General features: G+C 38.8%; 1 protein-coding gene across 4 annotated transcripts in view; it reads left to right on the top strand.

The window, feature by feature from the left end:
* The window catches only part of LOC136288510 (transducin-like enhancer protein 4), a 99137-nt gene that overhangs the window by 27713 nt on the left and 54211 nt on the right, over positions 1 to 17213 (top strand). For 2 of the 4 annotated variants that reach the window (XM_066181779.1, XM_066181778.1), the window contains exons 5-6: positions 4136 to 4198; positions 12150 to 12224. The exons of 1 other annotated variant lie outside the window; for it this stretch is intronic. In XM_066181779.1, the coding sequence (XP_066037876.1) occupies positions 4136 to 4198; positions 12150 to 12224 (138 nt within the window). The remainder of the gene's footprint in view (positions 1 to 4135; positions 4199 to 12149; positions 12225 to 17213) is intronic. One more of the 4 variants, XM_066181780.1, reaches the window with a different exon arrangement.

Below are 17213 nucleotides of genomic sequence, written 5' to 3'. Positions count from 1 at the left end.
TGAAATTCAAGTGTGCTGTTTGCTTTCCTTCCTCCTCACCCCACCACGTGTTTTTCTTTTTAGGTTGCCCTCTTACTCATTTATTTATTTATTTTATTTCCAGAGCTGAAAAATACTACTTTGATGAATCTGTTCCTTACCCTAAAGCTGTCTGTCTGTTATTCATCAGAAAGCAGGTCGCAGTTCAGTGAGCGAAAAGATAGAAGAAAAGATTTTAATAGAAGCTGTGCCAAGGGCTGTAATGCATCACTTTAGGGCCCTAATTACATTACAATGACAAATATCAATGGTGACAACAGCAATAACCTACATCCTTTAATGGCTGTGCTGGAAAAGGAGTTTGGGCACTGCGCCATCAGATTAGACTTGGTTTCAAAACATAGGCCATTGGAAAGTGTGTTTGTCCATAACATTGCTGCCTGATAACTGCAGCCCAGTGGAAGGGCCTGTAAATAAATGAAGCCTCTCTAAAGCCTGGTCCTGTGGGACAAAAGAAGTAAAATTAGATGACTGTGGAAGCAGCCGTGTTTCTGAGGCAACTTTGACTTTCCATGTGAGGAATTGGATGGCTGGTTTTATGAAATCATACTTTTTCCTTCTCCTGGCAGTTAGACTGATCATGAAAGACCCATCGACCTGGTGGCTAACAGGAAAAAAAACAACCAAGAAACCCCCAAAAAACCAAAAAACCCCCCCAAAACTGTTGTTCCAATGCAGGGTTTAATATGTGTGTGAGTAGAAATGTGGAGTTGTGCTTTACCTTGTGTCAGAATTTGTACCTTAGGCAAAGAAGAATGAGTTTCCTCCAGGGGTACTAGGAATAGGTCTATTGAGATGCTAATCTATGTCATCAGTACCTACACCAACAAGCTTTAGGGCAGGATCTCAAGAAACTCACTCAACTGGCTTCTGGCAGCTAACTCCTTTCTCTTGTATGTTTTGTGGAAGACAATCAAGCCTGTTGCTGTGGCATTATCTCCTGCAGTTAATTGTCGAAACAGTTGCAGTATTGAGACAGAATGTACTTCATATTTACCGTGTGAAAATGTCTGGCGTGAGACTTTCCTTGGTACAGAATGTGTACCTTCCTATCATTTGTGCATGTACATGGTGTTTTCCTGCATGCCTTCAGACTGCATGCGGTCTCCAAAAGCAGGCAGGCCGTGTCTCAGTCATGCTGTGTCTCTGCAGTCTGCTGCTGCTCAGCTGGGCTATTTCCTTACTGCCTGAGTTTGGAGGATGATAAAAGGTAACTGTATGCACAACCAAGCAACTGGGAATGCTCTGTGTTAGGGGGAGTGAAGGCTGTTCTAATAAGGAAAAAATGCTAACACTTTGACGTAGCAAGGGCTTTTTGGCTTTGTTTTGACCGGCCTAGCAGAAAAATGCTGCTGAGGAATTTTTTGACATCACATGAAGATGTTTTAGCTCTTCTCCATAGGCTGAGCTGGGTGCTGTCTCCATCAGCTTGCTTCCCTGCATACAGCTTGAAAGGACTCATTCTGCACTCCAGTGGGATTGATTGCAAGAGATTTATTACAGTCATGTAACTTTGCATATTCAGCCACCTCTTTTCAGTTACTTACAGCTTTTTAGAAAACTCTTTTTAGTTGTTCATTTCCGAGGTTCAGAATCTGCCAGACGTGAATTTTTATATAAATACCAAGCAAATATATTTCAGCCACATTTTGGCCAGAGGAGCAGTAGAAGAGAGACATATTTCCGCTGGGGAGGGGGGAGAGAAGTCATCAAAATTAAACAATGAAATAACTTGAAATATCTATGGTTGAGTACCTTAATTGAGAAGAAATGCCTTAAAGTGAATTGAATAAAATAATTTTGTTAACTAAGCTATATCCTAGCTGAACGGTAATTTACGGGTTTGATGGGGAAGCCAGTGAAGTTTTACAGCCTGTGTTATCCAGGAGGTCAGATAAGACAATTGTAACAGTCCCTTCTGGCCTTAAAATCTATGAATCTACAAGCTTTTTAAAATTAGATGCTGAGCTCCTGCATGGCACTTGGAGCTGGTTTTGTTCACTGGCAGTGCAGTAAAGGTATCTAGCTAATGTGGCTGAGGCAGAAGAGTGGTTTTCCAAAGGCTACCCCCATGGAGCTGTTGCAGGGCAAGGCTGTGATAGGCATTTTAAGGATGAGGAGTTGTTTTGCAGCAGAAGAAAGCATGATATGCCTTATTTTTTATGAAGGCACATGTGTGTGTTAAATGGCAGGTCAGAGTGGCTTCAGCTTATGCCAAGGCAGGAGCAGCTTGGGAATTTTCTGCTCATGTGGAAAAGCCTTGAAGAACGGAATGTGTGGTTTCTCTCTGGCTTTAGGGCATTTCGGAGGTTTCTCCAAAAAAAAAAAAAAAATAGCAGTGTGGCTGGAACTCAAAATTTGGAAATTACTAGATTAGTGATGCTCAAACCACTAAGAAAAGACACTTTACAGCTGTGCCTTGTATTAAGGTCTACATTTTCGTAGTCAAGTAATGCTGTTATTCAAGTAATGCTGTATTGGATTATGCAGCCTTCCTGGCTGAAGCTTAGGTGCACACAGCTTGTTGCTTCCTGTGCTGCTCTGTGTAACAAGCAGTTAATACATTTCCTTGTCAACTAGTATAGTGAATGCTGTCTGTTTAAAGGAATATTTAAGTTTTGCCTTGTGGGATATCTGATATTATAGGTGCATTCGAAATTTGTGGATAATTTAGATTTTTTGCTGAACAGAACATAATATAAATATCCTATAAAGTACCTGTGCTGCTGAATAAATAGAAAAGATGTAGTAGACAAATACAAAAAAAATTACTAAAACACATAAATTTAGTGAGATGAGAACTGGCATAAAGATTGAAGACCAGTGGGGAGATACAAGGACAGCTTAACGTAGAAATTGCTATATAAATAGTATATGGGAATCTAGATGGTTTCAGAGAAAGGAGGAAGTATTCCAGAATAGCCTGTATTAACTCGTGTGTATCACACAATATGCACAAGGGGGCAGAGTTAGTTTCACATGTGCTCTTACCTCTTGCAAACCATGTCTGCTGGTTACATAGCTCTCTAACTGTAATATTCCTAGAACACAGATTTATTTTGTATGAAAATATAAAATAACAGTTTTTACTGCTACTTTTTTGTGAGACTTTCTGATCTATAGATTCTTTTCCAAGTGTTTTCCATTTAAAAGAGAGCATAGCAAAAAGGCTGGAAGGTTTGCTTTTAGAAGAAGGAATGCTAAATGGCATGTTAGTACGTGTTCATCACGTCATTTGTAATTTTGCAAGAGGAAGAGCATTCAGTCTGATTGTAAAATGAGGAACTGATCCTGGTTAGAATTTATTGTAAGAAAATTATGGTTTATGGTAGGAAAGTCTGTGTGGCTTTGGATATTCTGCTTCTGGAGCTGTAATTCTTGTGTTATCTAAACAGATCTCCTCTGTCTCTACTGAAATATTTAAATTAAATGCAGAGAGTAATAATTCATCTTTTGTATGAAAATGAAATGTGTATTATTAATTTATGGTTACAGTTGCCACATGAAAGTAACAACTACTAAACAGGAGAATAGATAACAGCAGAAGTGTTATTAGACTGTAGTATTCCTTTCTGAAATACATGGTAGAATGATTATCAGTATGATTGTATATTAAATACTAACGTTCTCATGATATGCTGTATGTTACAGTGCTAGTGTTCTCATGATACTGTTACAAGTAAGTGGTGTATTTGCTCCCTTTGCTTACAATGGTATTGCTATTATTTGAAATGATCCTTCCTTTTGTGTCGTAGGAGAGAGTTCAGTTTGATACACTTAATTTTGTAAATCTTTTTTGTTACATCTCCTGAAGATTCTGTTCTTTAAATTCCTGTGATTGTGTAATCAAAATAAACTACTCTTTGTATCAGTTCTAAATAGTGGTTTTTTAAGGAAAAGATTTTAGCCAGAAATTACTAGCTTCCTAAGTACATTTGGATCTGTGTGCAAACACTTTTATTATTTTGAGAACATCTCTTGACCAGAGGATGGCCAGAGTTGAAAAAAAAAACAAACAAATGTCTCTTTAGGGTTCAAGGGTGACAGTCGTATTTGAGAATTAATGTAATTGAACTTTTTTTGTTGTGACTTGCAGGCAGAAATTGTCAAGAGGCTGAATGCTATATGTGCCCAAGTCATTCCCTTCCTGTCCCAAGAGGTAGGTAGTCATTTGTACTGCTTCTGATCTGAATGATTGCATCATTCTATCTATTACAAAAGTGGGACTTTGTGTTGAGACTGTTTCCTTATGAATCTCTTGGTGCTTGTAGATGACTTTTCCATTGTGCTGTTATCACTTTATTTTTATTATCTTCTTCAAGACTATTAAAATATCATTTAAATATATTTATGAGATGGAATGTGTTGTAACATCAAAGCAGAATTTTAGTTTAAATATTTTTCTTTAACGTACAATATAGTTTTTCTTGCAATTATGATTTTGTGGGTCTGAAATCAAAAACAGCTTGCAAAAATGCTAGAAAGGTGTAATTTGTGCTACATCCTTGGCAATGAACATACAAGTTCAGCAGAAACTTCTGTTTTGATACGTGAATAATGATGTTCAACACAGCAGGTATAGAAACACAGTTTTTATGTTGACTTTTTTCTCTCTCTATCCTCGATTATTTACTACCTTAAATCTTTTTATGTTTTTTTGTATTTGGGGAATATAAACAGAAAATTGAAACTCACTGTGAGCTAATTTCTCTAAGCATTAATTTTCTCCAAATTATGATTTGCTAGTATTACTGTGCGAACATGATACATAGATAATTTAAGAGGCACTGGAATTTGGGGGAGTTGATGGGAGCTAATGACGAAACTTCTGAGCAACTGGAGTGTGTGAAATAAATAGGAAGTGTGGTTCATGAAAGGAAACCTTGGGTGCATAATCATTTCACTTGTCCTCCCCTCTGAACGAAAGGGACTGGAGACTGGGATCTGTTGATGCAGGTTAATGTGCATCAGTTTAGCACGTGGTTTCATTTCAATACAATACGTAGCTGTGAAGACAGAACTGGAAGGTGTATATTTGTGTATTGCATCTGTAAAACATCATGCCTGAGAACAAGATGTGACCTTCTCCTGGCTTTTCAGTTGTTACATAGAATGCCAATGCTTTTCAGGAGAGCTGCTCAGCCCACTGCAAATGAGTGGCTGTGTGCTCCATGTTGTTCAGCTAATAAGCTTTATGCGTGCCACATATGTGTGTATCTGTGTGTGTTTGAAACAAGAATAATGCTGTCAAAACTAGAACCTACAGTGTTTGTGAGTGCCGCTCTACTCTCTGCTTATTAAGATGGATTTGTAGAACCTAAACGATGTGTAATGTTCTTGCTCCATTGCTGGAGGACTAGAATTCAAGTCCTGCACAGATCTAAAACAAGTAACTGTTTTGTACTTTGACTGCTTCAGTGTCTCTATAGGTGTAGTTACACATTTTTATTTGCTGTGCAGAGATAGCATACCATTATATAGACAGCAGGGAAAGATTGAGAGGGGAAGCTTTTCATGTATCTTGACAGTGCAGGTGCCAGTGACTGCTTTTGTAATGGGTTTAGGAAAATCTTGATTGTTTGACCTCTTCTAGCAAGGATACATATTTAAATCAGTCTATATTGGCGTACACTGATGTGTCAAAACAGAACTGAGCTTCATGTTTGAGTATACTGATTGTCTTCGTTTCTCTCTAATTTATGTCTTTAAAAAGTTAATGTCTTAATGGAAGTCTTTATTTCATCATCCAGATTAATAGAGAATTGAATTGCAGCATGCTTTTGCTGTTTATGCATTTTACATACAGTCTAATTGTGGAATAGTGGCTGAAAAATGTGATCAGGCTTCTTTATATTGTGCCTGAGGGAAAAATGAAGAAAATGCAGTGGTTGCATGCACTGATGGCAACATTATTGCCTCATAATAGCACCAGGTTAACTTGTCTTATTGCTTGTTAACTTTGTAAGGAATCAATGGCTTGTGATAACTCACTTAGAAGTAAGGAATTGCAGGCAAAATCATTAGAGATCTTGTGAAAAGGATGCATTTATAATACATCAGCTTACTGTGTAATACTGGCTTGTTTCTGGGGGAAGTCCGGTAAAGTATTCAGTAAATTCTCCAGGCCTCAGTCAGTTTTATTGTGCTGTACATCATCTAATCGTGTATTTAAAACAAAGTTTCTAACCTGCCTAAACACAGAGTCAGCTGGTACCTTGTTTTTACATTTATTCCAGTTTAGGCAGACAGTAAAAAACAGCACAAAGGAATACAAGCTTCCCATTTTTGTAGGTGAGAGTGATTCTTTGGTCAAAAATGTGAGATGGACCTCAGGGGCAATGTGTTTTTTGATTTCTGCTGTGGCTTTGGGCTTCCTGTGTTGCAACAGTCATTTTCCACCTCTATGTGATATTGTGAGATACCAGTGTACTCAAAGTAGTTTGTGTTGCATAAGATGAAAGGGGTGCCTTGCAAGGGTGTAGGTTGTGGTCATTCAGTTAATTTAGTTTTGATCTGCTGCAGTTGGTAGATAGTTCAATGTTCCCGTGCTTGAATGATCTAGCCAGTACAGTGCAATTAATTTTGTGTCTATAGCCATAGACAGTGCCTCTGCTAGTTGACACTTCTCAACTGAATTTACCAGCTTCAGCAGAGTATGGCACTTTCACAATGCTGTGGCTTTCAAGTTGGGTCTGGTTCCTGTCTGCTCAAGGTGGTGTGTATGGCTGGTTGCAACCTTTGGCTGTCATTGTGGGCTAAGTTTTGAATGACCTCAAGTACTGCATAGTGGCATTTCTTCAGTGTGTCTGGAGATATCACACTTACCTTGAGTAAATACTGTCTGTGTTCATATTCATGAAACACATGTAAGCTGGCTGATGTACAGCAAATGCTGTAGTTGTGGCAACATGGAGCTCAGCACTACTTGCAAAAGCTGCTTGATAAGCCAGTATTGATCCCTGTGAACTTACACCTCTCAGTGTAAGCATTTTGTAAGGCTGAGGGAGGCTGTAACTGCCAGTGAGCTAGCTAATAACAAGCCAGATTATTATTTTTTTTTTTAACAGGCATCTTCAATTCCCTGTGCATGTTAAGGTGGTCAGATATACTTACTAGTGTGATAAAATGTCAAGCACTGGCATGCATATATGTAAACAAACATCAAAAGGAAATTCTGCTTGGAGTCTTCTCTTTTCAGACATTTTGATGTCAGCTGATGGTTTTCGTTTTAAGAGATTGATGTGGGCCATAGTATGCTTGCTCTTCTTTGCACATACTTTCCCTAGAGGTGTTTCTAAAGTCTGGTAAATTTGAATGAGAAGTGTGAGATCCATTATGTAGAAGTAGGGCAGGAGTTCTTACATACTCATCAAGAGAAGCTAGCTTTTGGTCTGGGATGTGAGGTTGAGAAGACAATTATTTGCCTCCATCTTAAGACTTGCCCCAGACTAGAGCTTAACAGTAAATACAAGGAGACTGTATTACAGACTCTCAAGAGAGGTCTGTAATCCTTCTGCCAAGGAATGCATCTCATTAGCAATTTATGCATATATTGCTAATAATGCTCTTATATTTTTCTGAAGTAGTTATTATATCTTGTCTGAGTTATGGTGCCTGGATGCAGTGACCCAACTTGTCCCTTCTAGCTTTTACAGTGTGTGCTGTACTTCACAGTAAATGTGTATTTGCTTTCCAATTCTCACTAGAATTTTTGGCAGGGCTTTGTCTCATTATGCTGTCTCTAGATAGGGCTTCCAAGAAGGGCAGTGCTGCAGTTCTTAAACAAGACCTGTACTTCCTCTAAGCATATAACAACAAAATTACGCAAGTGAGGAATAGCAGAGGCTGCTTCCTTCTTCACAGCAAATTTTTCAGTGAGTTTTGCTTTGGGTGTTGGTGGTGATGCTGAAGAGAGGCTGTAATTAGGGGTTTTTAACACCAGTGTAATTGTGTCTGTGCCTGGGGGAATTTTGGCCACTTCTGTCAGCACAGCGCCACTGTCATTGGGAGTTGTGGAAAGCTTTGACATGGTATAAAAAGCCTGGGAATTTTCCACCATGTTGTAGTGCCTGTGCATAAGCCAGGGCTAGGTGACAATTGTGTAGTGAGCCAATTCGATGGTGAAAGAGCCTAGATTCTTCTTGTGGTCTCTGTAGCTGTTGCTACCCACTGACTTACAAGAAGTGATTTTCCAAATTGAGGCAAGTACAAACATTCATTGCAGAATGCATAAAGGGGAGAAGAAGCAAGAAAAGAAGTTAGAAAGGAGAAACTAGTCGGCCGTGACAGGTGGGTCAGGTTATTGAGCTCATTGCTCTAGCATGTTAAATGCACTACAAAATACTGTTTTCCCATAGCTGAAAAAACCCCAGATCTCTCATTTGCTTGTGTGCCCAGAGAAAGGCCAGAATTAAATGTGTATGAAAGTTGCAACACTGTGTCTATATTTGGTTAGGGGAAAAAGTAACCCTTTTTTGTTGTAGCAGTTTTTACTTGGCTATAAATCTATGGTCACTGGATGGACAGGCGGATGTGTACTGCTTGGTTTTAACATAGTGCTGCTTGTTGCTGGTCTGCTGGCCCAGGAGGTGTTCAGGCACATGGCAGGTATTGGAACCATCCATTCTGGAGTACCAATTCAGGCTGGGCTAGCCAGCTGCCATCCTGCTCAGCAGGCCCCTGGGCTCCCTGCCCCACACCATGGTTTTGAGTTCCAGGGGTTCCCAGACCCATCTGGGCTGCTTCTCTATGTGCAAAGATCCCCACCTGTTCCCAGAGCCATGGGTGGTAACATGGAACCCCCAGCCTGCCCCAGCTTCAGAAGGGCTGTGAGTAGATAGGTCTTCAAACCCTGCATGTCTTTCCTGTGCCTTTTTTCACTCAAGTGTGTGGTTTTGTATGTAACTTGAAGTAGCTTCCAGGGTCACTCAAGGCATGGCCTCCATGAGTTTTTTGGGAGCTGAGGAGGAGCCTCCTCACTTGCTGTAATGCGCTGGAAGTGATGAAAAGGCTAATTACAGACCATTTATTCTGAGTCTTTTGCATTCAAAGCCAGTGAAGATTAAATCAGTGTAAAAGCAGCTAGCATTAGGAGAGTTTTAATCATCTCTCCTGTACCTAATTTAGGTTCAATGTTACTAGGCCCTTGGGTTTTCTCCTCTTTGAAGTCTTGATCCCAAACCTATTAAAATCAGTGAAAGATGGATTGTGTGGCTGCTCTGGCAAAAATCTGAAAGTGGGGTTTTGGTAGTCCATCCCCTCACCTTCTCTTCCTGTGACCTAAGAATGAATTTTCCCAAATTCTTCTGAGAGCTATTCTTTATGTGTTTACTGTAAGGGATCAGAAAACACTCTAGCTTTTGTGGAGTTGACTTATTTTCCAAACCTTGGATGCAAATTGAAGTAATTTCTACAATAATTTTGATAGGTTTGGGCCAGCTTTGTAGATGCCTTAGAAATTTTTTCTTCTCCTGGGAGCAGGATTTAAGTAAATTGATGTTGGAATAGAACATTCATATATTCATAAGAGCTTTCCTTACCTCAGTGCAAAAAGCATTGCCTTTGAAATGGTAAGGAGAAGATGACTGTAAACTTCTTTGTAAATACTCTTATTTAAAAAAGCAAAATTTTTAAAAACTCTGCTTTGTTCTTTTGGTTTTTTTTTTAATGACTTGATGAAAATTTCCATGATGTGAATGACTTCTACCAGAAAATAGTGGTGTAATTTTTATAATCACCCTGTTGACATAAAGTTGTGTGTCTCTAGGCTTTCAGCTATATATCCTATGAAAGCTGTACCTATCTTTAACAAGTGACAACCTGGAGCTGATAACATATTATCAGGAACTTGGTGCTTCCATACCATGATTTCCTTTTTTTCTGGTATCTGTGGCAGGGATACACTGGACTTTGAATTTTAGGTGGGTTTTTTTTCTTGACTACCAAGAACATGTTTACTGATGTTCAGCCTGCTTTTTAGTCTTTACATTGTCGTCTTATAAGTGGCAGATTGGTTTATATTGGCGCTGTAGTTCTACAAAATTTCGAATGGGACTGCTGTGATTCTGTTTACAGCCACAAAGTAGCACTATTCTAGGTGGTTTCCAGTCATTTCCTTCATGTAATTCTTTGCTCAAAAGCAAACAAACTCTAAAACCGTTTTCTTCCTTCTGGGAGTGTTTCTATATTGTGACCTTCATTACTTTCATTTATCTCTTTTTATTAGTTGGGATCGGAATTTCTTAGGTTAGGAATGGCACTCCCCAGTTTAGTGTTCCCACTAAAAAGAGAACCATGCAGCCTCTTCCCCCACCACCTTCTTCCATGGGAGAAAAAAGTCAGATTATGGGTTGAGATAAGAACAAATTACTGGAAACAGCTATGAGGTAAGGAAACAGACAGTAATAGCAACAATGCTAGTAACAAAAATGTGTGGAGAGAGGCTGATGTTCAAGCAAAATTGTTCACCAAACCCAGGACCAAAAGCCAAGGAAAGACAGATCTTCTAGCTGCTATGCTTTCCTGGGCCAAAAGCCATTTCTTCTGGAAGTCCAAGAATCCCTTGTTTTTGCCCTGAAGTAATGAGGTGGGGTGGTGTAGAACAGCCCAGACGCACACAAATCTCATGGCTGCTGCATAAAAATTAACTCTGTACAGGCCAAAACCGGGAGTGGATTATGAGTGGATTTTTAGGTTTGTTTTTCTTTGCCCTGAGAACTTTTACCCAAAAGAGCTTGTCAGTGAAAATGCCTTTTTTGTTTGTGTGTTGCACTGAGAATTGTGAAATCTGAGCCTGCCAAGCCCCTGAAATAGCAGCATCCTTTTTTACAGCCCCTCTCTTTTAAGCCCTTCCTGGAGTGGGGCTTAGGGTTCTCCCAGGGGAGTCCAGATTCCTTTCAACTAACTTCTGTGTTGGAGGTGGTCTTCAGGATTTGGGTCCTCATTTTATTTTATGCAACTTCTTGCTTCTGCTAAGGATGCACAGGAGGAGTTGCTGTACAAGATGGTCTGTATCTTTGCTTGACTCTGCCCATATACACAGCTATGGAAAGGCAAACTTGACTCTTTAAAGGGACCTTCTCAACCTTTCCCTTAAACTTTTTTGCCAGAAAACATCTGGATGTTGATTTTTATGCAAAACTGATGTTTCATTGTTACGGTTTTTGCACCTCTCCAGGTACTCAAGGGACTCCTTTTTCTGTTCAACCTGTAGCTGCAAATCAACAATGTCTCAGTGCAGATCACACAACCTACTCGAAGTTCTCCATGACTCCTCCTTGCACCCCTTTGTTCTGTGTCATGCTGATTCTGGGAGGCTGCCTGTGGAGATTAATTTGCCACTGGTGGACGTCTGAATAGGCATGGATCTGGTTGCAAGATGAGAACCTTATTACGTTTGTAGTTCATGTGTTCAGATAAATACCAGTCAGCTTTCAAATACAGCAATTTTGAATTTACTGCAGGAATACAGTATTACTCAAACTGATACAACCACTGAAGCTTGTAAACTGTGCTGTTAATTAGACCATGTGTTTTTGATGGACATTATAAAGCTATTAAAATTTACTTGTTGAGGATTGAAATAATTAGTTCTTTTTCACATGTTTGACAGATTTGTGAATGTCATTTTAAATTTTTTTCTTATGGTTGAGCTCCTTTGCTAGGAGGAGAATATGTGTATTCTTCAGTGATGTGTTTGCCATGTGCTTGTTGAAAATACATACCCTTCTTTTCAGAATACTGGGTGGGGTTTATTCATAAAGTTTCCATGGCTGTAAGGAAAGAGGTTTACATTTGAAGATGGCATTTAAATTCAAAAGCACACTGTGCTGATGAACAAAAGGAAGACAGTTTCCCATTTAGCCAGGTCGTGAAAGAGCTCTTTGGGAAGCAAAGGTATAATTCCCAGCATGAAATGGCATAAAAACAAAAATCCTCCCCTTGCCTATATATTCTTGCTTATCAACACGCAATGTGACTGTTTATTAGAGAGTAGTTATTTCAGATCCTGCATGTCTAATAAAAACAAGTGAAAACAGTAAAAGTAAGAATCTGTGCTTAATAATTTAGAAAACAAGTAATTTTGTTCTGTTTCTGATCTTCATTTATAGCACCAGCAACAAGTGGTGCAGGCTGTGGAGCGTGCCAAACAAGTGACCATGGCAGAACTGAACGCAATCATTGGGGTATGTGGTCTTTCCATTTTAGCTCTGATAGTGTTTGTAAATAGCTTTTCTTTTTCTTTCTGTCTTGTATGAACTCATTTCCATCAGGTGGGCAAAAGTTGTGGGCAGTGGTGAAGTTCAGTAGCTTGATCATCATAAAAGCTGGTTACTACCTGAAGACTTTTGCTTGCACTGTACCAAGAAGACTAATGGGGTAATTAATGTCTGTGTTGTATCTATTCCCCAAAGCAGGCTCAGTATTTGGTTTGTGGGGTTTTTTTTTGTTTGTGTGTTTTTTTTTTTGTTTTGGTTTGGTTTTGTTTTGTTTTTCTATTTAATTGACATTGTTTCCTTTGCATACCACCTGCCAGTCTGCTTCTGCAGTCATGGTAACAGGCACCCTTGATATGATGGACTTCCTTTCCCATCCCTGCTGCCCACATCTTTTTCTGCATGTTGGTTCAAGACTCTTAAATTCAATATTAACCACACTTCTTATTTTTACATTAAAAAATAGTTGTTGCTGTAAAAAAAAAAAAAAACAAAACAAAACAACAAAAAACCACCCACCGCAGAACCAATGAACCAAAACGTGCCCTCTGATACCAAAATACCCAAACATACAACCAAAATCGACAGCAGAAAAACTCATCCCCACTGTGCTTGTAGCTGTCCTGCTCTTAGTCACCTATAAATACAGGTGTGTGGAGCCCCTCTTGTAAAACCTTTACTGGCCGTGGTATTAGCCCTGTACAGAGATTTTATAGGTGTGGGCAGCCACAGTGTTTATATTTTATAACTGGAGGAGATAGACGTAACAGTGAAAGCCCTGGCTGTTCACACTACATAAAATAAAGGTGAGAAGTCATAGCTTAATAATACATTATTCTCTTGTATAATTGTGCAGCTGAAGCAAGCAGTTGTTTTAGTTATTTTAATGAAGACACTAAAACTGTACTTCGTATCTTCTGCATCCTCCCAAATGCTATTTCTTTTGTGTATAGATTATACATAAAAGTATTTTTCTTTTTTTATTCAGTGTATCAAACACACTTTGAAATGCTAATTATTCCATTTACTTTCATTAAAATTCAAATTGCTGAATGAAGATGTGGATAAGGGTCGCCGAATAATCAATCTGGAGTGAAGATATTGCTTCAATTATGGCTCTGTCTTTTAATAAGGAAATCAGGACTTTCTGATCATTGCTGACAGTAGTTTAGAGCAGCAGTCTGATTGTAGCTTGTTTTTAATAGGCTGTTTCTAACTCTATTTTGTATACCTCTGACCACAAGAAAGCACTGGTAGGCAATTAGAAATTATAAATGGAAAAGAGTAACCCATATTTCCTCTGAAGTGCCTGTTAGAAGGAAGGGGGTGAATCAGAGCGCATCCTGTAGAATCATGAATAACATTTGTTGTATATCTTTTACGCTCCAGTGGGGAGAGTGGGAAATGAATAATTTCCCAATTAGTTTTCATTACCTAACCAAAAATACTGCCTTTTATTAACATTCTTTGCATAAAGAAAGTAGCTAAAGGTTGGCTTCTTTGTTAAAGCTTTTATTCATGTGTGCTGCATGTGCATTTGTGGCGTGTATGTGTACATGCATGTGTGGTTTTGTATATTTTTCTGCCTGTGCACATTTTTTCCATTCACCTTTGTTTGCATTAGAGAGACTACCAAAGGAATTTGATTTCTAGCAAAGGAAGCAAGTGTAAAGTGTGTGAGGCTACAGAAACTGGCCATTGTGCTAGTTATTTAAATTTATCCTGCTTTCATCAACCACTAAACCACACTGAATTAAAAAAACAGATGAGACACTTGTCTGGGAGCCTGGCAGAAATTCTGTTGGTCTTCCCCCCACCAGACAGAAGTAAATTTTCTTTTCTCTTCCTGTCTGAGTTTGTCTTTTCATGTGAACTGAAATTCTCTTGTCTCAAACTTCTCTAAACTGTCAGACTTCGGGTTTGTGCATTGAAGCTGGCCAGTCCTTGCCTCCCTCACAAGCCTGATTTTTACCTTGCTCTTGCCTTCACTCAGCTGCTTTATGTTGACTTAGGAAATACTGTGTATTCCTTTTTAATTTTAGAAAAACAGGAGCAATACAGACTGAAATTGAGTACTCATTAGGTTTAAAGAGAAGTAATCTCATGCAGTCTTTTAGAGATTATTTTTTTTAAATGGAATAAACAGGAATGCAAGTCATCTAATAAGCTTAAGATTATGTTGCAAGAATCCCACAACAGTGTTAGGTCCGCACTTAGAGAGATTTAAAGTCTGAAAATGTAACATGGGGCAGGAAAAGGCCAGTCATACTTTGTAAAGTGAAAAATAAAGAACATAATTGGAAATCATGGCTTTTTAATGTATCTGATTATGTTGTCCTGCGTTATATTTCTGTCTAGTAAATCTGACAGGGTTTGTGTTCTTTTAATCCTGTGGTATTTTAAAAACTTCCAATGTTTGTTTAACCCATTGAACTGTGTATCAGACAAAAACAGAAGCAGTATTTGTGTTTTTGAAATAAAATTGTAGCATAAGTCTCTTTGTTTTGTGGGCATCGTATTTGGTTCACCTCACTCATGCTAAACTCCCTTGGTTTGAGCAGAGTAACTCTGGCTTTGAGTTAAAAGTGCGTGCTACCAGAATGGACTGTGGCACAAGAAAAGAACTGAAGGTGCACCGATCATCTCTCTCTTTGTGTTTCACATGTATGTATTTTTGTATGAATGTGCTCTGATTTAATGGAATCTGATGAAGCACCTTTTAACTTTGCAATATTATTCTCTCTTCATTGGTAAATGAACCAAATCACTGATCCGTGCAGTTTAAATGCAAAATACTGAAGTGAGCCCGGAACCCAGACAGAATGCCTGTTCTACTGACAATAAACTAGTTATGTTTAATGGAATGAAACAGTTATAATGACTTCTTTCACAGGTCATGTTCAGTTTAAAACTGTTGATGGGCTCAAACAAGTTAAATATCATCTGTCATCTTCTGGGGAGATGCAGTGAGATAAACTAAACCAAAACTGGGTATATCATAAGGATGCTGCAGGAGGACTATAAATCTGCAGGCAGCCAGAGTCTACTTCTGGTGTTTGTCATGGGCAGTGTGGTGCAACATTCTTGCTCAGGGCAGTCTGTAGTTCACATCCAGAGCAACTTTCCGGGCTGAGCGGTGTGATATATTCAGTTGATTTTGCTATGTGTCGTGCTGCTGTAGTTTTAGATTAGAACCTGCAAGATTTCACTGTTGGAATGGCACACAAATCGTAGCCTTAAATCAGTAATATAATCTAATTGGGAATGGTGTTTTCATTTCCTGTATTAGTAAATTGAGTAGTCTAAGTTTCTTAAAGTGTTGGGGTTTGTTTTCTTTAGTCCAGTATACTATACAAATGGAACATGCGAGTGTGGTTACATTTTAATAAAGGAACCAGGGAATTAACTTGTAACTTTTAAAGAATTTTATCTGTTTAAAATAGTCATTTTTCAACTGCAGTAAGGCAGAAATGAAGACTTATGTGCCTGCTTATCACATGGAGAGAGATAAATGTACCAAAAACTTAAAAACAGGTATGTGATGGTGTTCAAGGAAAATGCAGTTTAGCACAAGAAATGCTGAACCTCAATTTTTAGCAGTGACATTTTAATGATAGGAAGTCTGCAAAATTATTTGCCATCAATTGTGAAGGCAATAACAAGCCTTGGTGGTTTTTCACACCCTCTGTGTTAAGTGCTTTCAGAATGACAGCGTAAACTGTGTTGGAGAACTCCAAGGAAGTAAAACTGATTAAAATGTTCATGCTTGAATGGTGCTGATGGAATAGTTCATTTGGACTTTCTCTACCTCCTGCAGCTCAAGCTGAAATATTAAAATTCAGTGAATTTAAATCTCTCTCCCCTCAGCTAAAGAAAAAAACATTACATTTTAATAGGTTTTAAACTCATAATTCATTGGTTTGGAGCAGCACTATTGAATATATTTAAATATTACATGTATTACTAAGGAAATGATTGAAATAATTCTTTTTCTTTACCATTCTATGCATCTGAGTGAAAAAAGAATGGCTTTGGTTTAATTTTTTAGCATTTTGTTTTCTTATGCCACTTTTATTATCTTCTTAAAAAATAAGCAGATGGCAGTTGCTGGAAGAAAGGATTCCTTCTGTCTTGTCACATGTAATTACTATGTTAAGATGTTTCTTCTTAAATGCACTGTTTGTCACAATTTCTACCCTGTGTTTGAGGCCAAGGTTCTCGTTTGACCCGACTCCAAAGGTCCGTAATTTTTGTTTGCCTTCAAGAGCATGGTTGTTATACAGCTGTGGAGGACACAGCTGTTTAGAAAATAGGCACGGAAGCCTTTGAAAGCAGTGTGGTGCAGATAAGTACACACAACTTGAAATGAAGAGTTGGCCTCAGTGCCTGCTATCATGGCTATGGTGCCTTGTCCAGGGTTGCAGATGACAAATGCTGCTTAACATGCAGAGGCATCTCCTGTGCTCCTCTCAGATGGTGGCTTGTTTCTGGCTCCTCTGTGTGGGTGCTTGTGAGGAGTGAGGGTTTTCTACTTGAACCAGTACACTCAGTTTGGATGGAAAAGTTCCTGCTCATGTGTGTGGTTTCAGAAATGGTGATGTCAGGCAGGATGGGCAAGGGCAGTTAGAGCAAGTGTGTTGTAGCATGGGGACAACAGTCACTTGTTACTCCAGCCCTCCTGTACTGCTCATTCAAGGTGTGTTAAGCAGTGGTTGAAGCTTAGGTTCTGTAAAACAAATTGGTGGTCTGCTGTGTATTGTACAAAGGTCGTTAAAGTGGGATGGCAGAGGTTGACTTAGAGGTGCTTCGAGTTATATTTTTTTGTGTACCCTGAAGAAACACTGAAATTCACTGCTCCCCATTTAATTACTGTTTTTTGCTGATTTTTTTATTGAGTGGTAATAATGGTCCTGCAAATATTTTGGTCTTGTCCAGTGCCTGAAATGGATTTGGAGAAGG

The sequence above is a fragment of the Chamaea fasciata genome, unplaced genomic scaffold (assembly GCF_029207755.1).
Source record: "Chamaea fasciata isolate MVZ Bird 193981 ecotype frontalis unplaced genomic scaffold, bChaFas1.0.hap1 SCAF_4, whole genome shotgun sequence".
NCBI classification, from domain to species: Eukaryota; Metazoa; Chordata; class Aves; order Passeriformes; family Sylviidae; genus Chamaea; species Chamaea fasciata.
The sequence above is the reverse complement of the archived record's forward strand: the minus strand, read 5'-3'. Positions and strand labels throughout refer to the sequence as shown.